This window comes from Oncorhynchus nerka, linkage group LG25 (assembly GCF_034236695.1).
Source record: "Oncorhynchus nerka isolate Pitt River linkage group LG25, Oner_Uvic_2.0, whole genome shotgun sequence".
Taxonomy (NCBI): domain Eukaryota; kingdom Metazoa; phylum Chordata; class Actinopteri; order Salmoniformes; family Salmonidae; genus Oncorhynchus; species Oncorhynchus nerka.
In genome coordinates this window covers 39,621,570-39,648,058 of record NC_088420.1, presented here as the reverse complement: position 1 = coordinate 39,648,058, position 26,489 = coordinate 39,621,570, and the positions used below count along the sequence as shown (strand labels likewise).

The window sequence follows — 26,489 nt, the reverse complement described above, 5'->3', positions numbered from 1 at the left end:
GTATTGACAAATACAATGTTTTGGTCATAACGATCTCTGATAAGCCTTTGACCAGGGTTGAAGGTCTTTGTGACCTTAACATTGAATTTGTGCAGGACTACACTCAACAATTTTAAGAATATAAATAAAATAATAGACACGTGTCTATATAATATATACTTCTAATATAGCTATCAATATACAGTGGAGGCCAAATATATTGACAGCCTTGCTCTTTTCTTAAATAATTCCATATTTCTTCTAGAATAAGTGAAAAATAAATTTTTATTAGATTGTCAACATTGCAGAACCACTAGAAAATGCTTCTTGTATCCATCAATGAGCTTGCTGCACCTTTCTACTGGCAATTTACCCCACTCTTCAGCTGCAAACTGCTCCAATTCTTCAATGTTTGAGTGGTGCCTTCTACCAACTGCTGTTTTCAGATCTCGCCATAGGTTTTTGTTGGCATTCAGATCTGGACTCATTGCTGGCTCCTCCAGGAACGTCCAGTGTTTTATTCATGAACCATTCCTGGTTGCTTTTTGATGTGTGTTTGGGTTATTGTTCTGCTGGAAGACCCACAACCTTTAACAAACACCTAGTTTTGGTCACTGGGTTGAACATTGCACTCTAAACTTCTTGATAATCTGCTGATTTCATGATGTCTTGCACACGTTCAAAGCCCCCCCCCCTTTACCAGAGGCAGCAAACCAACCCCACAGCATTATCGAACCTCCGCCATATTTCATTGTAGGGAGGGTGTTATTTTCTTTTCATTATTAATTTGGTCATTGGTAAACAGAGCTGATCTGTATCGCCAAATAGTTGTAATTTTGTTTAATTGGTCCACAACATTTTCCCAGGATTTATGCTTGTTTAGTTGGGGTTTTGAAAAGTTCAATTGGGCTTTCCTGTGTCTCTTTCAGCAGTGTGGTCTTCCTATGTTACCAACAACCAAATGAAGCATTCATAGAAAATAACACCCTTCCTACAATAAAGCATGGGGAAGGTTGGATAATGCTGTGGGTTTGCTTTGCTGCCTTTGGTACTGGGGGCCTTGAAAGTATGCAAGATTGATAATCCAATAACAATCTTGATAATCCAATAACAATCTTGATAATCCAATAACAGCGCGTGGAAAGTTTTTTTCAGTGTTAAGTTAGTTTAGAAGAAAAAGGGAATATTTAAGACAATATATTTAGCCTCCACCGTATAGCATATAATCTCACATTTCATTTGGCATTTAACAACCATGTCAATCTTAAATGCTCATAAGGGCTCCACAAGGTCACTCCATCCCTTCCTGTTTTGGGCTAAATTAAACATCTCTTTCCAGGTGATCCCTATTCTGGTCTTGATGGTATGTGAGGGCAGGTACTGTAGTCATAATTGCTAGTCATAATTCATTTTTACTGCCACACCTGTTTTCACAGTAACTATTGCTGGATATTTACAGTGATGATAAACCACAAAACATGGAACAATATTTCACAGGCAAAATATTTATTTTGATTATTTCTTGCGGACTCCAACTAAAATAACGTAATTAGGAGACTCCTTCCTCCACCATGATATTTAGCAGGTGGTTCCACACTGATACCATGCATGTTTATGAGTGCAATTAAGATCTCCATTCAGCTACTGGCCTTTTCCCATATTTTTGTAACAAATGTGTTGGATACCCCAAATTGTTTACATAGTCAACTTACACACAGCTCTGACACACACACACTTACCCCACCAGACATTCCACCAGGGGTCTTTTCACAGTTCCCAAATCCATAACAAATTCAAGAATATAGAGCCATTATTGCATGGAACTCCATTCCATCTCCTATTGCTCAAATGAACAGCGAACCCGATTTAAAAAATAGATAAACACCTCATGGCACCACGCCTCTCCCCTATTTGGTCAATATAGTTTGTGTGTATGTATTGTTATGTAGGCTTTATTAATGTAATTCTGTCCTTGAGTTGTTCTTGTCTAATAATGTTCTGTATTATGTCATGTTTTGTGTGGATCCCAGGAAGTGTAGCTGATGCTTTTGCAACAGCTAATGGGGATCCTAATAAAATACCAAATGCCTTTCCCTGATGTAAATATCTGATGCTCATCTGGCCCAAGACAGGATCAATTATACAGTGCCTTCAGAAAGTATTCACACCTAAATATGTTCAGGAGTAAAAATGTGCTTAACAAGTCACATAAGTTGCATGGACTCACTCTTTGTGCAATAATAGTGGTTGACATGATTTGTGAATGACTACCTCATCTCTGTACCCCACACATACTATTATTTGTAAGATCCCTTAGTCGAGCAGGGAATTTCAAACAGAGATTCTGTTTGCAACAAGGCACTAAACTAATGCAGCTTAAAATGAGTCATGTTATGAGTATACTTGTAAACGTTAAAGACTGGAGAGTTTTTCCAGGAAGAAAAATAAACGCAATGGAGCTAAGCACATGCAAAATCCTAGCGTAAAACCTGGTTCAGTCTTGCTGTCCACCAGACACTGGGAGATGAACTCACCTTTCAGCAGAACAATAATTTACAACACAAGGCCAAATCTACACTGGAGTTGCTTACCAAGAAGACAGTGAATGTTCCTGAGTGGCTGAGTTACAGTTTTGACTTACATCTGCTTTAATATCTATGGCAAAACCTGAAAATGGTTGTCAAGCAATGATCAACAACCAATTTGATCGAGCCTAAAAGTTGTTTTAAAGAATAATGGGCAGATGTTGCACAATCCAGATGTGGAAAGCTCTAAGAGACTTAACTAGAAAGACTCACAGCTGTAATCGCTATCAAAGGTGAGTCTGAAATGTATTGACTCAGGGTTGACTTATGTATTTTTCATGAATTTTGTTCAAATTTGATAATTTCTTAATCCATTGTAATCCCAGTTTGTAACACAACCAAATGTGGAATAAGTTTAGGGGGTGTGAATACTTTCAGAATGCACTGTAAATGGATCAGAATCCAAATTCCATGTAGTGTACATATCAAATATAGGTGGTTATTGTTGTGCATCTCACTTGTCTTCACAGTGCCAGACAGAAACCACACCATGACTAAACGGATGGGTACAAGGCCTCTCACTGGCTGTCAAATGCAAGCATATTCTGTTTTTGAGACTTCCTCTGGTGAAAGGGTTTGAGAAGTTTGCGGACACTGAGAGCACGCACGCACGCACACACTTACACACAAACGCTTTCTCTCTATGATCATGCGATGCTCCTTTTCAGTTCAGTATTCACAGATGAGTGGAGATTGCTGCACGTCTTCCTTTGTAAATGTGTAAAGCATGCACACGAAAGCCCGACGAGCGACCAAGAGATAGGTAGGCATATGCCCACTCAAACTGTATTACGAGGAATGGGCAATGAATAGGAAAACCTTCCCAGTAAAGGTCTACATGCCTAGCCTACAACACAGCCCATATAGTGCAGTAATCACTACGCTTCCCATAATTCCATGTTGCCTAATCCGTGAGCGCAGAACCCTCTGCCGTCATACGACAAGGTTGAGCAAGAAGCGCGTGATGGAACCCATTACTATAACTGACTGAGATACTGATTTGTCTCTCTCCAGCCCACACATGTCAACAGACACAGAGAGTCGACGGCGGAGATCAACCATCGACAGTCAAGGTGAGGCCGAGCTAAATAGCCTATTGCTGATGTAGCTAACGTTAGTGTTGTGCGATGCTAAACTTTTTTTAGGCTATGTATACTAACACACCAGCCATATACTTCGTATCGTCGATGTGCTTTAAAAAAAATCTGTCATATAATAAATAATCCTACCGCGAAATAATACCTACATGTTAATACATGCACATTAGGCTACAGTGTAATTTCAAGAAATTGAACAAAGGGAAAAGACAGGTGCATTGCCTATCCTTTTTTGATAATGACTGTGTTACTACTGAATGAATACATGAATACATTATTCGTGGTCACTTAAATCAATCAAAATCTGAGAATAAACCTGTGACGTATGATCACACGGAATAGACTACAGGTTAGGCCAAAAACGGCAGATGGCGATATTGATCTGGTTTCATTTTACCATCAAAAGCCGTTGAATGCAGCCGGCAATACACTGGTATCCCCCTTGGACCGGTTCCTACCTACAACGTTCTCCATTATGGCTGCAAATGCGTTGATTTCCTCATGAACTAGATTTAATGGAGAGAAGGTGTTTTTGTTGTTGTTGAAAATGCATACTTTCTTTACGAAACACAATTTCCAACCCCATTCTAATGATACTTCCTGATGTCACGTCCTTCGTTCAACTAGCGGTAAACAACAGATGGCTGCAAACAGATGGCAGCAAACAGATGGCAGCATGGGATATGCAGTGTTTGCAGGCATTAGACACTTTAGCATGGTGGTGGAACATCGTGTTTCATAAAGAAAGTATGCATATTTTTTCCCGTTATTTCACCAGCCTTCTTGCCATTAAATATAGTTAAGGTGGAAATCGATGCCTTCCTTTGCAGACCGAATGTAGGAAGAACCGGTCCACTGGGATACGGGTTTATCGCTTGCTGCAAACAATGCAGACTGTAAAATGGAAATGACTCAATATCACCATCTGCCGGCCTTTGGGCTAGCAACAGGTGTGGTGATACAGATGGTTTGTAGGGACTGATGGTTTGTTTACATAGCTGGTTAGAACTAACATAGCAGGTTAGGGGAGTTAACGTAGCAAATTAGTAGAACTAACAACGCAGCAAGTTAGGAGAATTAACATGGCAAGTTAGGAGAATTAGGTTAAGGTTAGGAAAAGGGTTAGATTTAAAATGCTAGTTGTCACCAACTGTTGTCCCTGATAGGACAACTAGATAGAGCTGTAGGCCTACTCCATATAACGACAACCATAAAAACATAAACAGACCATCAGTCCCGACAAAACAGTAGTATTATAACACCGTCACCAACATATGCTCGCACACCTGTCACGCAGGATTTTTTTCCTTGTGTCAAATGTCCTGCTCAGAATTTTAGAATTCATTATGCTGCTCCCCTTTGGATTGAGCTATAATAACGTTTTTTTTTTTTTTTTACTTAACTAGATAGGTGATAACATTGTGGACTTTTTGCTTTTCCTCAAACTCAATTTTGACCTTTTACCCAATCATCCCCAGTCATATACATAGGAATAGAATCTCATTCTAGTTATGTGGTCATATCAGTGATTGGAGGAAGGGAGGACAGAAGGATGCATTTTGAAAGTATCCGATCAAAGACAAAGCCTACTTTGTAGGATGAGTCCGTTGGATACATACACTTCATGACCAAAGGTATGTGGACACCTGCTCGTCGAACATCTCATTCCCAAAGCATGGGCATAAATATGGAGTTGGTCCCCTTTTTGCTGCTATAACAGCCTCCACTCTTCTGAGAAGGATTTCCACTAGATGTTGGAATACTGCTGCGAGAATTTGCTTCCATTCAGCCACAAGAGCATTAATCTTGGGAGATTAGGGCTGACTCACAGTCTACGTTCCAATTCATCCCAAAGGTGTTAGATGGGGTTGAGGTCAGGGCTTTGTGCAGGCCAGTCAAGTTCTTCCACACCGATCTCGACAAACCATTTCTGTATGGACCTCGTGGACCTTTGTGCATGAGGGCATTGTCATGCTGAAACAGGAAAGTGCCTTCCCCGTACTCTTGCCACAAGGTTGGAAGCACAGAATTGTCTAGAATCAAATCCAACTTTATTTGTCACATGCGCCGAATACAAAATGTGTAGGGCTTACCGTGAAATGCTTACTTACAAGCCCTTAACCAACAGTGCAGTTCAAGAAAGAATTAAGAAAATATTTACCAAATAAACTAAAGTGAAAAATTATAAAAAGTAACACAATAAAATAACAGGTTATATATATATATATATAATTTTTTTAAACTAGGCAAGTCAGTTATGAACAAATTCTTATTTATAATAACGGCCTACCCCGGCCAAACCTGGACGACGCTAGGCCAATTGTGCGCCGCCTTATGAAAATCCCAATCACAGCTGGTTGTGATTCAGCCTGGGTGCCTGTAGTGAGTGACGCCTCTAGCACTGAGATGCGCCACTCGGGAGCCCCCCGAGTGACTAGGTATATACAGGGGGTACCGGTACCGAATCAATGTGCGGGTTAGTTAAGGTAATTTGTACATGTAAGTAGGGGTGAAGTAACTATGCATAGATAATAAAAAGCAAATAAAAGGCTACCTGTCTCCCCATACCAGGCAGTGATGCAACTGGTCAAGATGCTCTCGATGGTGCAGCTGTAGAACCTTTTGAGGATCTGGGGACCCATGCCAAGTCTTTTCAGTCTCCTGAGTGGGAAAAGGTGTTGTCGTACCCTCTTCATGACTGTCTTGGTGTGTTTGTACCATGATACTTTGTTGGTGATGTGTACACCAAGGAACTTGAAACTCTCGACCCGCTCCACTACAGCCCCGTCGATGTTAATTGGGGCCTGTTCGGACCGCCTTTTCCTGTAGTCCACGATCAGCTCCTTAGTCTTCCTCACATTGAGAGAGAGGTTGTTGTCCTGGCACCACACTGCCAGGTCTCTAACCTCCTCCCTCTCAGGCCTACCGTTGTTGTGTTGCCAGCAAACTTAATGATGGTGATGGAGTCGTGTTTGGCCACACTGTCGTGGATGAACAGGGAGTACAGGAGAGGACTAAGAACACACCCCTGATGAGCCCCAGTGTTGAGGATCAGCGTAGCAGACGTGTTGTTGCCTGCCCTTAACACCTGGGGGCGGCCTGTCAGGAAGTCCAGGGTCCAGTTGTACACAGAACAAAAACATAAAAATACTAAGCGCACACTTCCAAGAACTAAACAAGTTAAAGTCGAGCAGTCATTTGAAAGAGTAAGAATATTTCAGCGAGACAACTCGGGAAAAATCCATTAACGCCAAGATAATGAAATTAATTGCCCTTGACAATCAACCATTCTCTGTTATGGATGATGTTGGCTTTCGTCGACTGGCCGAGCACCTCGAGCCTCGGTACACACTACCAAGTAGGCACAATTTTTCAGATGTTGCCCTACCGGAGTTACACAGTATTGTTGAAACGCACATCCATGAGCTACTTGCTATTATCACTGCTATTATCTTCACGACTGACATTTGGACCAGCGATGTCAGCCCTATGAGCATTATGAGTGTGATAGCAGTGGGTCGATGAGGATTTCCTACTGAGGAAAGCCGTATTGCATACTCAAGAATGTGCCGTTTCTCATACCGCTGCTTCCATTTCAATGGCATTTGAGAACATGTTTGAAACATGGAAACATGAACACACTCCTAGCTCCATTCAAACAACTGACCTGAGAAATAATCTCATCAACTGCGTCTGCAGCAGACGTGACACCCTCTGTCATGGCATTGAAACACCTGCTCAACAAAACTGCCCACACAGACCATGGGGTTAAAACTTGCAAAAGTACAAGAGGCTGTGAACAAGTGATTTGGTGGCATTCTCTCTGAGCCACTTTACTGTGTCGCCACCTAGCTCGATGCTAGGTACCAGACCCGCTACTTCGATGCAGACAAGAAACAGGGTTTACGTGAAATGTTAGACACAGCTGGACAAGATGGAAACGGACACAGTGACAGTGGGCATCGAGGAAGAGAGGCCACAGACAGACAGCTGAAACTTCACTGCTTGACATGTATGATGAAATCCTGGATGAGACTGAACAAATGAACAACGACACAGCACAGCAAGTAAGTGAAAGAAATGGGTTTTGATGATGTTTTACTGGTAATGGGGACATACGTAAATGCCAACTAAATAACTTTTTGGTCAGTGTGTGGTTAGGTCTTATTCAGGGTTACTACTCATTTTAGTCTAACAGGCAGTGCTGTGTTTACGAAGTAGCTCTTTTTCCCCATGGACAAATAATGTCACTGAATGGTAGTGGGTGCTGTAAGAACCGATTACCAGTAAGACACGTCTCACAAGTTTGATCTTTCAGTGTTAAGGACAGGAACTGCCCCTGTTTGTGGCTGGCGGCCTGCTAGTATCACCATTGGATAACGTCTGTCTACCTCGTCTGGTTACAGGAATCATTAAATGTTTGTAACATGCAGTTGAAACTGTATGACCTTAAGGGACATTGAAGACATTTAGGCAGAAAGATGGGGAAGTTCAAGAACATCGTTTGTATTTATACTGGTAAAGGGAAGTGATACTAATCCTTCTGTATTTTACTCAAATCAAAGGTTATTGGTCATGTACACAGTTTAGCAGGTGTTACTGCAGGCCTACTGTGACTATGAGAAGCCTTGGTACAGAAAAACAAGTCAGGGGAACATTAGATCACACTTTGGCCTAAGTGCATTGCATGACTGCTTACCTGGATGAATAAAGGTTAAATAAATAGTGTAATGTATTGGGTCATAAAGTTTATTTGCCACCATCAAGCACATTCTGAAAATAACCGACCAGGCAGGCACGCCTGTCTTGTTTCAGGCAGAGTTTTGTCTCCGTGAACAAGCCCAGCTTATGTCTGTCTGTGCCCATCTGTCTGACTGTGTATGTCTGTCTGGCTGTGTATGTCTGTCATGCCTCTCCTCCTCTTCCAGACATGAAGTACAGGGTCATTGTCTCTGACCTACGGTTCCACCAGAATACCACACGCTAGACCAGTGTTTACCAAACACTTTGGGTCATGGCCAGAACCTCTTGTGCCATTGCTACATCTCCTCCCCTCGTCCACTCCCTGCAGATTCTCCATGGGACCAAGATCACCGGGGGGGGCACCTCCACGGGCCAATGTGTGATCGGCTGTGTGTGGCCAGCCTGCACTCCGAGCTGAGGGATGCCTGCACCCCCTCGCTTTCCCCCTCCCTCCTCCCCGGACCAGGTGTCTACACGCCAAAATGTCCGTCCACACACACACGTGAGTACAAGATCCAGTCACATTTTGGTACTATAGCACTAGGAGAAGAGAGGGCGGTAAGGGTTGAAATGGAACCGGGCCAGAGATAAACTTTTGGTTGTTTTTATTAACCTCAATAGAGTTAGATTGTAACATGATTGAATACATCTCACCCTTCAGGACTCAGCGCCCATGCCTCTGAGGAAGTATGGGAGGACGCCACCAACAAGACCACTATCAGAGCAGAGAACGAAGTGGAGGCCAACAAACTAGCCAACAACTACAGGGTATAGTACAGTATAGTTTATGAAGCAGAATCAACAACATTGCAGATGAATGAAAGATTTTGATCCATCCCAGGGATGCAGCCCTGCACACAATCATACAAATTCACAATACTTACAATTTCAATACAATAAAAACACACCATTTTTTACAAGGAATTTAAGAAAAGTCACTAACAAAACACGATCCTGAAAAACAAACACATTCCTCAGTCAAAAAGTAATCAACCAACTGTCTGAAATGTCCTAGCGACACCAAAACATCCAACTTTGTAGAATTCTAGAGATCATTCCACAAGGTGCAAAATGAACTAAACGCAGATCTACCTAACTCAATGCTGACCAAAAGGATCTCCAGAGTTGACCATCCCTGTGATCCGGTCTGGTGACTCGTATGTCTGTAATTTAACAGTGATGTAAGGCATGGCAGAAGTTTGCACGAGGGCTTTATAAACTAAAATAGAGCAGTGCATTGATACAGAATGCAGTGTACTGAACCTGTCACCGGTAATAAAGCATAGTGAACTATAATAAACTGTGTCCATTGGCTTCAATACAGTGGCAGCTGCATTCATATACGGTGCATTCGGAAAGTATTCAGACCCCTTGACTTTTTCCACGTTTTGTTGCGTTACAGCCTTATTCTAAAATGGAGTTTGAAAAAATGAAATACCTTACTTACATAAGATTTCAGACCCTTTGTTGTGAGACTTGAAATTGAGCTCAAGTGCATCCTGTTTCCATTGATCATCCTTGAGATGTTTCTACAACTTGTTTGGAGTCCACCTGTGGTAAATTCAATTGATTGGACATGATTTGGAAAGGCACACACCTGTCTATATAAGGTCCCACAGTTGACAGTGCATGTCAGAGCAAAAACCAAGCCATGAGGTCAAAATAATTGTCCGTAGAGCTCCAAGACAGGATTGTGTCGAGGCACAGATCTGGGGAAGGGTACCAAAAATGTCTGCAGCATTGAAGGGCCCCAAAAACACAATGGCTGCCATCATTCTTAAATGGAAGAAGTTTGGAACCACCAACACTCTTCCTAGAACTGGCCTCTGGGCGAAAGTGAGCAATCTTGGGGGAGAAGGGCCTTGGTAAGGGAGGTGACCAAGAACCCGGTGGTCACTCTGACTGAGCCTCCAGAGTTCCTCTGTGGAGATGGGAGGACCTTCCAGAAGGACAACCATCTCTGCCGCACTCCACCAATCAGGCCTTTATGGTAGTGGCCAGACAGAAGCCACCCCGGAGTAAAAGGCACATGACAGCCCGCTTGGAGTTTGCCAAAAGGCACCTAAAGACTCTCATACCATGAGAAACAAGATTCTCTGGTCTGATGAAACCAAGCTTGAACTCTTTAGCCTGAATGCCAAGCGTCACGTCTGGAGGAGCTTGAGAGGATCTGCAGAGAAGAATGGGAGAAACTCCCCAAATACAGGTGTGTCAAGCTTGTAGCGTCATACCCAAGAAGACTCGAGGCTGTAATCGCTGCCAAAGGTGCTTCAACAATGTACTTAGTAAAGGGTCTGAATACTTATGTAAATGTAATAATTAAGGATTTTTTTGTTGTTTATTTTTATTTATGTTTTTCTCCTTTTTCTCCCCAATTTTATGATATCCAATTGGTAGTTAGTCTTGTCCCATCGCTCCAACTCTCGTACGGTCGAGGGCCATGCGTTCTCTGAAACACGACCCTGCCAAGCCGCACTGCTTCTTGACACACTGCTTGCTTAACCCAGAAGCCAGCCACATCAATGTGTCAGAGGAAACACCATACAACTGGCGACCATGTCAGTGTGCATGTGCCCGGCTCGCCACAGGAGTTGCTAGAGTGCGATGGGACAAGCACATCTCGACGCAGCCCGGGCTCGTACCCGGCCAAGTTAATTTTTTTTGTTTTGAAGAATTTGCCAAAATGTCTAAAATCCTGTTTTTGCTTTGTCATTATGGGGTATTGTGTGTAGATTGATGGGGGAAAAAACGATTTAATAAATTTTAGAATAAGTCTGTAACGTAACAAAATGTGAAAAAAGTTTAGGGGTCTGAATACTTTCCGAAAACACTGTATATAAAGTGTAATATTGGGATGTAATATTGGGACGCAAACTCAACATTTAAACTCTATATCTGACATGGTATAGGTGTCTTTTTTAAGCCCATGACCATGTGTGTGAGGCGTATACGTTTGTTTCAAAGTAGATTTGTTGAAGACTACCAAGAAACACTCTGTGACCCTGATTTAGCCCACTGCTGTAAAATGTTAACATGGTTAAAACTATCATTTTGATATCATGGTCATTCCTTGCATCCATAGCTCTGTTGTTGAATTTGAGTTGTTACATTTCTCCAGCCTTATCCCCTACTTTTCACTGAAATAGTGGTGGGGAGAAGGCTTTGTCATTGTTTTAACTGAAATAGTGGTGGGGAGAAGGCTTTGTCATTGATTTAACTGAAATAGTGGTGGGGAGAAGGCTTTGTCATTGTTTTAACTGAAATAGTGGTGGGGAGAAGGCTTTGTCATTGTTTTAACTGAAATAGTGGTGGGGAGAAGGCTTTGTCATTGTTTTAACTGAAATAGTGGTGGGGAGAAGGCTTTGTCATTGTTTTAACTGCTGATTTGCCACTGTACGCAGGGTGTCTAGCACATCACAAGTAGAGTTGTTGAAATGAAAACAAATATTCACTAAATCTGAAGTTAGGAAGTATGTTTTGTACAGTACAGGTTCAAATGAACTGTCTAAATCATGTGTGCACATTTACTCTCTCACTGTGTGTGTGCTCGTGTTTTAGTTTGGATTTAGGAAGTGGAAGAGTCATGTGACGGAGCGTCCCTTTGAGGACAGGTCGGATGTGGTCAAGGAGCTCTATTCAGAGCTCAACGTCATCAAACCACACACAGGTGAGTGTTTGTGTTTTTTTTTTGTGTATTTGTGCTTGTAAGGAGGAAAAGTAGTCAACTCTACAGATGTCACTGTGATACTCAGTACAAACCCCGAAGTCCTCAATCATGGCTTGCTGTGAATAGGACTACATGGCGTCATCACTAATTTCTCTCTGTCTGTGTCTCTGATGTCAGGTCATCTGATCACCTGTGGAAATGTAGTGTATGTGTTGTTGTTTGGCTGGTGGGTGTCTCTGGTCTACCTCCTGGTCAGCATACTGATGTTCATCACCATCATTGGAGTACCATATGGTATGGATCTCCATTGGCAGTACTGTCTATCCTTTGGCAGTACTGTGTTATCAAATTTGATTTGTCACATGCGCCGAATACAACAGGTGTAGACCTTACAGTGAAAGGCTTACTTACAAGACCTTAACCAACAATGTTTTAAGAAGTTTTAAGAAAAAATAGATAAGTTCCAAAAATAGAAAATAAAAGTAACAAATAATTAAACAGCAGTAGTAAAATGACAACAGCGAGGCGATATACAGGGGGTACAGGTACAGAGTCAATGTGGAGGCTATATACAGGGGGTACAGGTACAGAGTCAATGTGGAGGCTATATACAGGGGGTACAGGTACAGAGTCAATGTGGAGGCTATATACAGGGGGTACGGGTACAGAGTCAATGTGGAGGGGCACCGGCTAGTCGAGGTAATTGAGGTAATATGTACATGTAGGTAGAGGTAAAAATGACTATGCCTAGATAATAAACAGAGAGTAGCAGCAGCGTAGCCCTTTGATTAGCTGTTCAGGAGTCTTATGGCTTGGGGGTAGAAGCTGTTAATAAGCCTGGGTCGTTCGTATGCACTACCCTCTGTTGTGCCTTGCTGAGCAGTTGCCATACCAGTGAGTGATGCAACCAGGATGCTCTCGATGGTGCAGCTGTAGAACCTTTTGAGGATCTAAAGACCCATGCCAAATCTTTTCAGTCTGCTGAGGGAGAATAGGCTTTGTCGTGCCCTATTCACGACTGTCTTCGTGTGTTTGGACCATGATTGTTTGTTGGTAATGTGGACACCAAAGAATTTGAAGCTCTCAACCTGCACCACTACAACCCCTTCGATGAGAATGGGGGCGTGCTCAGTCTTCCTTTTCCTGTAGTCCACAATCATCTCCTTTGTCTTGATCACGTTGAGGGAGAGGTTGTTGTCCTGGTAGCACACGGCCAGGTCTCTGACCTCCTCCCTGTAGGCTGTCTCATCATTGTCGGTGATCAGGCCTACCACTGTTGTGTCATTGGCAAACTTGATGATGGTGTTGGAGTCGTGCCTGGCCATGCAGTCATGGAAGTACAGGAGGGGACTGAGTACACACCCCTCAGCGGCCCCCATGTTGAGGATCAGCGTGGCGGATGTGTTGTTACCTACCCTTACCACCTGGGGGGGGGGGGGGGGGCGAGCAGTCAGGAAGTCCAGGATCCAGTTGCATAGGGAGGTGTTTAGTCCTAGGGTCCTTAGCTTAGTGATGAGCTTTGAGGGCACTATGGTGTTGACTACAGCTCAACGTTCAATGAATAGCATTCTCACATAGGTGTTTATTTTGTCCATGTGGGAAAGGGCAGTGTTGAGTGCAATAGAGATTGCATCATCTATGTATCTGTTAGGGCGGTATGCAAATTAGAGTGGGTTTCTGGGATAATGGTGTTGATGTGAGCCATGACCAGCCGTTTAAAGCACGTCATGGCTACAGACGTGAGTGCTACGGGTTGGTAGTCATTTAGGCAGGTTACCTTAGTGTTCTTGGGCACAGGCACTATGGGAGTCTGCTTGAAACATGTTGGTATTAGGTGTAAAATGTCAGTGAAGACACTTGCCAGCTGGTCAACACATGCTCGGAGTACCCGTCCTGGTAATCCATCTGGCCCTGCGGCCTTGTGAATGTTGACCTGTTTAAAGGTCTTACTCACATCGGAGAGTGTGATCACACAGTCGTACAGAACCGCTGATGCTCTCATACATGTTTCAGTGTTATTTTCCTCTAAGTAATTTAGCTTGTCTGGTCGGCTCGTGTCACTGGGCAGCTCACGGCTGTGCTTCCCTTTGTAGCCTTAGATTTCATTCACCAGCGGTTGTTTCCAAATACACATAGACCCCCACCCCTTGTCTTACCAGAGGCCATTGTTCTATCCTGCCGAAGAAGCTTACAACCCGCCAGCTGTATGTTATTTATGTCGTCGTTCAGCCACAACTTGGTGAATCATAAGATATTACAGTTTTTTATGTTCCGTTGGTAGGATGTAGGTGCTCATAGCTCGTATATTTTATTATCCAATGATTGTACATCTGAAGTAAATCCTTCCCGTCTGACTCATGAAAGAAAAAGTATTCCTCCAGTATTGGGTGAGTAGTTACTGTCCTGATAACTAGAAGCTCTTAAGACACGGTGGCAGAAACATTATGTACAAAATAAGTTACAAATAACGCAAAAAAACACACACAACAGCACAATTGGTTAGGGAATCATAAAAGGGCAGCCATCCCCTCCGGCGCCATTATTTTCGATAATCAATTTTCGATTATCAATTGAATTGGTGGACTCCAATCTGAGATGAAACCTTTGTATCTTGTGGAGGGTGGGATTATCACATACTGCCATCCTAAGATATGATTCCTTTAGAAATGATTGGGTCTCTCTCGCTCTCTCTGCTTTTAGGGAAGATGTGCTGGAAGTTGTCTTGGTATTTCTTATGGCCATTTGGGAAGTCCATACAGGAGGTACAGTAATATGTGTTTTGTCACGTTGCTTCCACTGGAAAAGATCGGTTTAGAGGAAGTAAGTTAAAACTGTTAAGATACACCACATCTGTTTCAGCTCCTGTCTTCACTTCCTGTCTGTTTGTCTGTGGTTGCTGTGTAGCAGAAGTCCCTGTTTCCTTTCCCCACCACAAGCCATTAAAGGCAAATGTCCACAACAATCATGTAGACTTAAAGGTCTGTGTTATCGAAGCATATAAAATAGCTAGAATACAGCTAGATTGTTGAACATGTGATGACTTATAGGGCAAAGATTAGACAGACAGACAGATAATGTCCTCTAAGAGAATGAATGTTGTGTCTGGGCTAAACTCTCTTGTGTTCCCCCTCTAGTTGAGAGGAGGCGTAGAGAGGTGCTGTGGTAGGTTCCCCCACTGTGAGGCCATCCCAGAGGATGTGGAGGACAATGAGGACACTTCTCCCATCCTCCTGCCATCACCCACTGAAGAGCCCATCCCAGACCTGCTACAGGGGCCACCGCAGCACAAGCCCTACTGGGTAAGAGTCTGATGTGTGATGCGGGGGCTTGTATACAGTTGCGGACAAATATGTTGACACCCATACACTTTTCTTAAATAATTCCCAATATCTACTAAAATACAATACAACAAACTTTTGATCACCACACCGTGTTATTGGATTTTCAACATTGCAGAACCAGTTTTATTTTTCTGAACTTAAGTTTACACATTTGATTTAGAAAATAAAGACAAATGGCATGGACAATAGTATTGGCACGCCGGCGCTAGTACTTGGTGGCGCAGCCTTTGGCCAAGATAACTGCGGAGAGAAAAACGCTTCTTGTAGTCGTCAATGAGCTTGCAGTACCTTTCTGCTAACCTTTCATGTTTGTTTACTTTTTCTTGACGCACACATTTTTTGTGGTCACCCTCCCTTCACATTTCCCACTGTCAATTGTGAATGATAATTATTCAAGTTTTACTGGTGAAACGTCCACGCAGCACCTGCATACAGTAGCATAGCCTACCTGTGTTTAGTTTCAATCAAAGCACGTATTTTGCCTGGTGGCGTGCGCTGTTGAGTTTTGGCCACATGAGAACATTTCGACCCTTCGCACAATCATCCTAAAATCTCATAAGGATTGGGGTGGTGTTTTTTTTGTCTTAGAGTAACTTTATACTATGCTACTATATTCGGCTCTGTTGTGTAGAATGCTATCATTATGGGATATTGCAGACATTGATTCAGCTTTGATCTAACTTTATTAAACGAGAACCATTCGCCATGAGTAGCCTGTTATCTACGAGTAGAGCAGAGACTGTGCGTAAAGTAGAGTGTCATGCGCAGAAGTTTCGAGACCTTTAGCTGTCGGGAAGAGGGGTCCAGAAAGGTTGGATCTGCAGCCAATCCGTGTGATGTATACCTTCTATCTGTCTCCTCTATCCTATGTAGCACCGTGTGAGCACGTATGTGTGGCTGCTGTTGGGTTATCCTTTGCTGGCTGTGGTTCACTCCCTGGCCTGCCTGATCTCCTGGCTGCTGGTGTTCACCATTCCCGTGGCCAAGATGAATGCCCGGACCCTGGCCTCCATCCTCCTCATGCCCCCTGAGAACCTCTCGGTCTCCACCTGCTCAAAGAGGAAGGTAGGGGCAGGGCAGGCAGACAGGGCGCTGATCATTTAAGCATTTAAGCCAGGTATAGCCAGATCTCCTCCTTGGGAGCTGGCTATGCAGGCTTTTGTTCCATCCCTGCTGTAACACACCTGTTTTAGAAAATCTAAGGCCTTGGTGAGCAGCTGATAAAATGAATAAGATCTGTCTGGATTAGGTCTCAGTAAAGAATCCATGTATTATTACTAACTGTAATATCCTGTATGACTTCCAGCCTCAGGGTTGTGAGACTCGAGCGCTGCTGTGCTGCTACCACGCGGTCAACTGGTATTACTACAAATACACTGTGGATGGGATCAATGTGTTTGCTGTCAGTATCCTTTATCACAAGGCCTATAGTCTTGGGGCCAAAAGGACTAGGACGGGGTTGTTTTTGGACCAGTCATTTGATTTACATTTTACATGTTGAATTCCTTAGTCCCTTCATCAGACCTCCTTCCCCTGGTGATAGTGTCCCTGGTGATTGGCTATGTAGATAAAGGAAACCAGTTTGCCAGCTCTGAGGTCAAGTTTGCCACAGCAGTCGGCTCCATCATTCCTCTGTCCTACTACATCGGCATGGGCATCGCCAGGTCAGCACACGCACTCACACACAAATACTGTCGGGGAGAGTGAGGTATGTTGAGCCACCCTTGTTTCTTGGAAACCATACACAAAATGAACAATTTGACCAAATATTTGGGAAGAGGTCATCATTTCATGGAGTCTGTGAAGGAAGAAACCACATGGAAAAAGTGGTAAACAGTTGTGTCCAAAAGAAACAGATTTTCACCAAGTCAAATGAATTTATTGTGTTGAGGTTTCGTGATGCTTGTATATAAACAAAAGTAGAGATTGTTCTATACATCAGTTGGGGTCTCTATAAGCATCCATATGATGTCCTAAACCTAGCATTAAAGTACATCCTTGTAGCTGTGTGGGCTAATAGTAAAAATGTTTTCCTTGGTGTAAGTTGAGCCAATGTAAGAGTTTTCTTCCCAGGTGTAATGCAAGTCATTATCACTGGGATATGAGGTAACAACAGGGCCTGTGTTAAAAGAGTTTAAAAAAGTACAAAGTGAATTTAGGCGTTAAGCCTGTGTTAAAAGATGCTTAACAACCATATCAGTCAGCTGAGACCCCAGCAAAAATGGTCTTTTCGTGTATCTAACTTTCTATCAGCTGCATGTCCAGCTCTTATATTTATCCTCACAGTGAAGTGTTTTACAATTGTATTTTCAGGACAACCAGGACTACAAGTAGAACACAACACAATTTGATATTAAACAGTTGCATTCGTGAGTTATATTGACAAATGAGTGCTGTAAGTACAGCAATTGTTTGCTCCCTTGGAAATGAATATACAACTAGTCCGTGACATCTCTGTGGAGTTTGTGACAGCAACTATGTGAGCTTATTACAGTATATGTGTCCTGGGATTTCCTGTGATCTTCTATGTAGAAGAACCCCTCACCTTCTAACGACTCTTGTGAGCAAAACATGTTACCTGTTTGTGAGAGTCTCAGCTTTTCATGGTTAGCTTTTAATGCTTTGTAGCTCAAACCATTCACTCTACAGATGTTTTTGTAAAAAGACCCGGGCCCGGTCTAGCTCAGCCCCCATTAATGGTCGGTATCTACGGATGCAGAAGAAATGGATTGATCCAATGGTACAACCCATAAGTATGTATGTAGCGCATTCACACTATGATTAGAAGGGGATAGAAGTCTAAAACGCGCTGGTGTTACAGTGGGACTCATTGGGTTAAAATGATTCAAAGACAAAAAAGCTATTTTGATTGTGTTTAATGGTGTTTGGGAAATGAGAATATACATGGTTTCAAAAAGGCAGTGATAATATTTAATTCGTTACAGAAATGTGTAGCTAGCAAAACCCGGGGTAAATTGTGCCAAGAGACAACTTTTTTTGGACAAGCTATGTTTTCAAGACTGTAATGTTTACATGAATTCTGATTTATTTCCAGGGATACACAGCATCCTGACAGATATCTTTGTAAGAATGGAAACTATATTTCCCTTGACAGATTGATGCTGAATGAAAAACAATGGCTCATCTTACCCCACTCTCCCCTACATATTCCCATAAACAAACATGCATACAGTACATGTATACTTGAAGCGCAAACATGCATACAGTACATGTATACTTGAGGCGCAAACATGCATACAGTACATGTATACTTGAGGCGCAAACATGACTAGCAATACTCGTATTACCCTTTATTTTAAAGCTGAATAAAAACAATTGGCCACAACAAAGTCATATGAACAATGCCCCTTATCCCTTCTGCAGTATCTCTGCCCAGAGCAACTTTGCGGTGGGGGCGGTGGTGAATGCGACCTTTGGCTCCATCACAGAGATGACCTTCTATATCACGGCCCTGCTGAGGGGTCACCGCGCTGGTAATGCCTGTCTGCAGGAGATAGTTAAATCTGCCCTCACCGGCACACTGCTGGGCTGCATCCTCTTCATCCCTGTGAGTCTCACACACACACACACACACACACACACACACACACACACACACACACACACACACACACACACACACTGAAATGTAATACGTCTCTTTTTCCTTATTCCTCTTTTTTGCTTACTCCTCCCCCAACCACCCACTCCTGCTCACCCTTTCTTACCTCTCTAGGGGATCTGTATGATCATAGGAGGGCTGAGACACAGGGAGCAGAGGTTTAACAGTCGTTCAGCTGGGGTCAGTTCTGCCTTGCTCTTCATCTCTGTGGGAGGTGAGTCCTGACCTCCTCACCACCAACTCCTCCCTTCGTCCTTACTCCTCACCCCGTATCCAAGAGCTTCAACTCTTAACCACAACTCACCTCTAACCCCTAACTCCTTTCTCACCCCGTACCCAAGACCCTCAAGACCCACATATCCCGAAAAAGGTTTTATTCCCCTGGCTTACCCTCTCCTCATCCTGTCTCTGTAGGTGTGTTTGCCCCCACGCTGTTCTCTAAGGCGTATGGGAACCTGGTGTGTGACAATTGCACCAATTCCAACACCACCAGCGGGTCCTTCGCCTGCCGCAACTGTCACTACGACCTGGTCAGTAACGCTTAGTCATGCTCAATCATCAACAGACACACAGTCAAACTGTAACATTCAATCATCAACAGACACATGGTCAAACTGTACCGTTCAATCATCAACAGACACACAGTCAAACTGTTACGTTCAATCATCAACAGACACACAGTCAAACTGTAGTGCTCAATCATCAACAGACACACAGTCAAACTGTAGTGCTCAATCATCAACAGACACATGGTCAAACTGTAGTGTTCAATCATCAACAGACACATAGTCAAACTGTTATGTTCAATCATCAACAGACACATAGTCAAACTGTAGTGCTCAATCATCAACAGACACATGGTCAAACTGTTACGTTCAATCATCAACAGACACACAGTCAAACTGTAGTGCTCAATCATCAACAGACACATGGTCAAACTGTTACGTTCAATCATCAACAGACACATAGTCAAACTGTTACGTTCAATCATCAACAGACACACAGTCAAACTGTAGTGCTCAATCATCAACAGACACATGGTCAAACTGTTACGTTCAATCATCAACAGACACACAGTCAAACTGTAGTGCTCAATCATCAACAGACACATGGTCAAACTGTTACGTTCAATCATCAACAGACACATAGTCAAACTGTTACGTTCAATCATCAACAGACACATAGTCAAACTGTTACGTTCAATCATCAACAGACACACAGTCAAACTGTTACGTTCAATCATCAACAGACACACAGTCAAACTGTAGTGCTCAATCATCAACAGACACATGGTCAAACTGTAGTGCTCAATCATCAACAGACACATGGTCAAACTGTTACGTTCAATCATCAACAGACACATAGTCAAACTGTTACGTTCAATCATCAACAGACACACAGTCAAACTGTAGTGCTCAATCATCAACAGACACATGGTCAAACTGTAGTGCTCAATCATCAACAGACACATAGTCAAACTGTTACGTTCAATCATCAACAGACACACAGTCAAACTGTTACGTTCAATCATCAACAGACACACAGTCAAACTGTAGTGCTCAATCATCAACAGACACATGGTCAAACTGTAGTGTTCAATCATCAACAGACACATAGTCAAACTGTTATGTTCAATCATCAACAGACACATAGTCAAACTGTAGTGCTCAATCATCAACAGACACATGGTCAAACTGTTACGTTCAATCATCAACAGACACACAGTCAAACTGTAGTGCTCAATCATCAACAGACACATGGTCAAACTGTAGTGCTCAATCATCAACAGACACATGGTCAAAATGTAGTGCTCAATCATCAACAGACACATGGTCAAACTGTAGTGCTCAATCATCAACAGACACATGGTCAAAATGTAGTGCTCAATCATCAACAGACACATGGTCAAACTGTTACGTTCAATCATCAACAGACACACAGTCAAACTGTAGTGCTCAATCATCAACAGACACACAGTCAAACTGTACCGTTCAATCAACAGACACACAGTCAAACTGTAAATCAACAGACACTCAGTCAAACTGTAATGTTCAATCATCAACACTCAGTCAAACTGTAGTGTTCAATCATCAACACTCAGTCAAACTGTAGTGTTCAATCATCAACAGACATTCAGTCAAACTGTAGTGTTCAATCATCAACAGACACACAGTCAAACTGTAATGTTCAATCATCAACACTCAGTCAAACTGTTACGTTCAATCATCAACAGACACACAGTCAAACTGTAGTGCTCAATCATCAACAGACACATGGTCAAACTGTAGTGCTCAATCATCAACAGACACATAGTCAAACTGTTACGTTCAATCATCAACAGACACACAGTCAAACTGTTACGTTCAATCATCAACAGACACACAGTCAAACTGTAGTGCTCAATCATCAACAGACACATGGTCAAACTGTAGTGTTCAATCATCAACAGACACATAGTCAAACTGTTATGTTCAATCATCAACAGACACATAGTCAAACTGTAGTGCTCAATCATCAACAGACACATGGTCAAACTGTTACGTTCAATCATCAACAGACACACAGTCAAACTGTAGTGCTCAATCATCAACAGACACATGGTCAAACTGTAGTGCTCAATCATCAACAGACACATGGTCAAAATGTAGTGCTCAATCATCAACAGACACATGGTCAAACTGTAGTGCTCAATCATCAACAGACACATGGTCAAAATGTAGTGCTCAATCATCAACAGACACATGGTCAAACTGTTACGTTCAATCATCAACAGACACACAGTCAAACTGTAGTGCTCAATCATCAACAGACACACAGTCAAACTGTACCGTTCAATCAACAGACACACAGTCAAACTGTAAATCAACAGACACTCAGTCAAACTGTAATGTTCAATCATCAACACTCAGTCAAACTGTAGTGTTCAATCATCAACACTCAGTCAAACTGTAGTGTTCAATCATCAACAGACATTCAGTCAAACTGTAGTGTTCAATCATCAACAGACACACAGTCAAACTGTAATGTTCAATCATCAACACTCAGTCAAACTGTAGTGTTCAATCATCAACAGACATTCAGTCAAACTGTAATGTTCAATCATCAACAGACACACAGTCAAACTGTAATGTTCAATCATCAACAGACACACAGTCAAACTGTAAATCAACAGACACACAGTCAAACTGTAATGTTCAATCATCAACAGACACACAGTCAAACTGTAAATCAACAGACACACAGTCAAACTGTAATGTTCAATCATCAACAGACACACAGTCAAACTGTAATGTTCAATCATCAACAGACACACAGTCAAACTGTAATGTTCAATCATCAACAGACACACAGTCAAACTGTAGTGTTCAATCATCAACACTCAGTCAAACTGTAGTGTTCAATCATCAACACTCAGTCAAACTGTAGTGTTCAATCATCAACACTCAGTCAAACTGTAGTGTTCAATCATCAACACTCAGTCAAACTGTAGTGTTCAATCATCAACAGACACACAGTCAAACTGTAATGTTCAATCATCAACAGACACACAGTCAAACTGTAGTGTTCAATCATCAACACTCAGTCAAACTGTAGTGTTCAATCATCAACACTCAGTCAAACTGTAGTGTTCAATCATCAACAGACACACAGTCAAACTGTAATGTTCAATCATCAACAGACACACAGTCAAACTGTAGTGTTCAATCATCAACACTCAGTCAAACTGTAGTGTTCAATCATCAACACTCAGTCAAACTGTAGTGTTCAATCATCAACAGACACACAGTCAAACTGTAATGTTCAATCATCAACAGACACACAGTCAAACTGTAATGTTCAATCATCAACAGACACACAGTCAAACTGTAGTGTTCAATCATCAACAGACACACAGTCAAACTGTAATGTTCAATCATCAACAGACACACAGTCAAACTGTAGTGTTCAATCATCAACACTCAGTCAAACTGTAGTGTTCAATCATCAACACTCAGTCAAACTGTAGTGTTCAATCATCAACACTCAGTCAAACTGTAGTGTTCAATCATCAACACTCAGTCAAACTGTAGTGTTCAATCATCAACACTCAGTCAAACTGTAGTGTTCAATCATCAACACTCAGTCAAACTGTAGTGTTCAATCATCAACAGACACACAGTCAAACTGTAAATCAACAGACACACAGTCAAACTGTAAATCAACAGACACACAGTCAAACTGTAATGTTCAATCATCAACAGACACACAGTCAAACTGTAGTGTTCAATCATCAACACTCAATCAACAGACACACAGTCAAACTGTAAATCAACAGACACAGTCAAACTGTAATGTTCAATCATCAACACTCAGTCAAACTGTAGTGTTCAATCATCAACACTCAGTCAAACTGTAGTGTTCAATCATCAACAGACACACAGTCAAACTGTAAATCAACAGACACACAGTCAAACTGTAATGTTCAATCATCAACAGACACACAGTCAAACTGTAATGTTCAATCATCAACAGACACACAGTCAAACTGTAGTGTTCAATCATCAACACTCAGTCAAACTGTAGTGTTCAATCATCAACACTCAGTCAAACTGTAGAGTTCAATCATCAACACTCAGTCAAACTGTAGTGTTCAATCATCAACAGACACACAGTCAAACTGTAAATCAACAGACACACAGTCAAACTGTAAATCAACAGACACACAGTCAAACTGTAATGTTCAATCATCAACAGACACACAGTCAAACTGTAATGTTCAATCATCAACAGACAGTCAAACTGTAAATCAACAGACACACAGTGTAACGTTCAATCATCAACATACACACAGTCAAACTGTAATTTCGCAAAGTAACAGAAACACTCTTCTGTATAGTACTGTATCAGACAGTCGTGTGGCACTGAGTATTTCACCTGATGATATATTGTCATCTTACCAACAGAGTGAGAACAACTACACCTTGTTCCACAGCCACATCCAGTGAGTGTTGAGAGGTTCTGCTCCAAATTATTAGTACTTTTTTTGTAACTCGATGATCTTAGTGAATATTAAAAATATATATACTTTTGTAAAGAATTGTGATACTCATCTTTATTTGTGTGTGTATTTGTGTGTGTGTGTCTCAGGCCACTGGTGTACACGGTCTCCTTCCTTCTGCCTGTTGCTTACATCATTGGTTTAATCTTCACACTGAAGACACACTCACACATCTACGACATTCACGTTGGCGAGGGACATGGTAAGGGTAAAATACACACACACAGTTATAAACTATATAAGTAACAGCCATCCATAACTGTGTGTTTATGTGTGTCTGCAGTGACCGGCCACCATGGTGCAGTTGTCCACTGGTCTCGGTGGAGAGCTCTGGCCATCCTCATCATAGCCACTCTACTGATGTCAGCCTGCGCTGACGTCACCACTGAACACATCCAGCCCATACTGAGTCAGCCCAATATCTCACAGGTACAGACACACACACCACACCACACGGTTGTCTTGTCATCATGATGATCTCCCTATAGCTCCCTCTCCTCTCAACCCTCACTGTCCCTCTCGTTTTTCATCAGTACTTCATAGGAGTAACCGTGCTGGCCATGGTACCTGAGATCCCGGAGATTGTCAACGGGATCCAGTTTGCCCTTCAGAACAACATCAGTCTGAGGTGGGTCCTCGCTAACAGGGGTCATGAACAGTTGTTTTTCCTAACCACATGATCTGACGGGGTACAAACTGCAATGGTGACCTGTTGGTTAGCAGGAATTCTCTGACTGAAACAAGTGTTTGATGGGGAGTGACTGACTGCTCCTCTGTGTTGCGTTTCCCAGCCTGGAGGTGGGCAGCTGCATCGCTGTACAGGTCTGCATGCTCCAGATCCCCCTGCTTGTTTTATTCAACGCCCTCTACGTAAGACACTACTACTGTACCTGTCACTAGATAACTCATCAATAATACAAGTCCAGTTGAGAATGGAAACACCATGTAGCAGGAACAGAACCTGGTCAGATTAAATGGAGCTCCAACTAAGGTAGGCGTGATTGTTACTAAAGTAGCACCTAATTGGTGCACTCTCAGCTGATGTCAGCTAAGGCGGGGGACTCGGATTCCCTTTCTGAATTGGCTTCGCTTACATTTTCATGGATGGATTTTTTTAGATGTTTTTTTCATTTGATTTGTCAACTCACCCGAAGACCATAGTTATACCATGGTAGACTATAGAAAATAAATATGTTGATGGTAAAAATAGACAAGTCATTTCCTGTGTGTGTGTGTTATGACAGGATGTGGGCTTTGTGCTAATATTCTGTGACCTGCATCTGTGGGCCAGCATCTTCAGCGTGGTCCTCGTCAACTACATCTTCATGGATGGCAAATCGGACTACTTCCAAGGTAAGGCGTGACTGGAGGGTTTGCCTCAGAGCGATCCATCCCAACCTGTATGCCTGACTGTTTCTGCATCAGCCAACGTGGCATTGTAAACAACAGTGTTGTTCAATGCAGAAACGGTCAGCTACACTGTACACAGGCTAGGGTAATCAATTAACACGTGGAAATGATCATTGATCCAACCAAATCATCCTTGTCCATCTGTTGCCGGTCATCGTAGGATATTGATTATTTGAGCATGATAGAGAACTGCCCTCTAGTGGATTAAGTGTTTAATTGGACAGTTTTCTCCTCTGGTCAGGCACTGCTCTGGTGGTGGTCTACCTCATCCTCCTGGCATCCTACTTCTTCGCTCCATCGCCAGCTGGCTGCTGAGGGACTAATCTGAGCATCATCTTGTTACCTTTTATATCAGACTAAGTTGCATTCAATATGTTTTTTTGTGTGTTTTTTTTACTTAGTTAAGTTATTTATGGAATTGAATATTGTGTGCAGACTGCTAGAGAACATCTAGAAATTTCTCTGGACTGCGGTTCAAAAACAATTCTAACAGTTGGTGAAACATTTCAGTGTTGAACACTGTAGTGTCCGCACAGTCGCACAACTCCAGCTAACAACATATATACTGTAATCCTCCTGTTCCACGCTACATTTAGTCACTCATCTGTTTCTGTCAAATCAGAATCTACATATTTTCTTAGAACTACTGATTTTACACACCAACCAAACCTTAGTACCGTATTACCTTGCTGTTTAATATTATTGCTTTTAAAACCATCACTGAGAATGTTCAATAGAAGCTATGCAAACTGGAGGACAACATTCAACTGTCAAAGAGCAATGATTAGTCGGTGTACAGTTTGGTAAACTTTACACTGGACCTCTCTCCCTTTCTTAGGTTTGTTGTTATTTTTGTACTTGTTTGAAAACCCCTAGGGTGTTTTCAGCAGCCTCTGTAAAGAAGGTATTTTTGTACATTTAAAACGTGTTTAGAAGATGTCAAACTTATTTTGTCAATGCTAAAAGTATTTTAATGCAAAGGAATAAATACATTTAATAGCCAAATG

The 26,489-nt window shown here is 42.2% G+C and overlaps 1 protein-coding gene across 2 annotated transcripts; it reads left to right on the top strand.

Moving 5' to 3' along the window:
* Positions 1-3,508: 3,508 nt before the first annotated feature.
* On the top strand, positions 3,509-26,487 carry cax2 (cation/H+ exchanger protein 2). Of its 2 annotated transcripts, none has more exons than XM_029634447.2 (20): positions 3,509-3,637; positions 8,733-8,906; positions 9,066-9,172; positions 11,963-12,071; positions 12,249-12,365; positions 14,772-14,833; positions 15,206-15,370; positions 16,286-16,477; positions 16,719-16,818; positions 16,935-17,076; positions 18,797-18,980; positions 19,149-19,248; positions 19,449-19,564; positions 23,978-24,015; positions 24,162-24,274; positions 24,356-24,501; positions 24,606-24,700; positions 24,864-24,942; positions 25,317-25,425; positions 25,724-26,487. In XM_029634447.2, the coding sequence occupies exons 1-20, from the start codon at positions 3,586-3,588 to the stop codon at positions 25,795-25,797; spliced, it is 2,274 nt and encodes a 757-aa protein (XP_029490307.2). In that variant the 5' UTR covers positions 3,509-3,585; the 3' UTR covers positions 25,798-26,487. The 2 variants fall into 2 exon arrangements, with proteins under 2 accessions (XP_029490307.2, XP_064865856.1); XM_065009784.1 differs by lacking the exon at positions 3,509-3,637 and adding an exon at positions 6,312-7,728.
* Positions 26,488-26,489: the final 2 nt, after the last annotated feature.

Coding starts and splice junctions, on each gene's coding strand:
- cax2 (XM_029634447.2), top strand. CDS start 3,586: ATGTCAACAGACACAGAGAGTCGACGGCGGAGATCAACCATCGACAGT. Junction 14,834..15,205: donor TTGGGAAGTCCATACAGGAG/GTACAGTAATAT, acceptor TTCCCCCTCTAG/TTGAGAGGAGGCGTAGAGAG. Junction 24,502..24,605: donor GTCAGCCCAATATCTCACAG/GTACAGACACAC, acceptor GTTTTTCATCAG/TACTTCATAGGAGTAACCGT.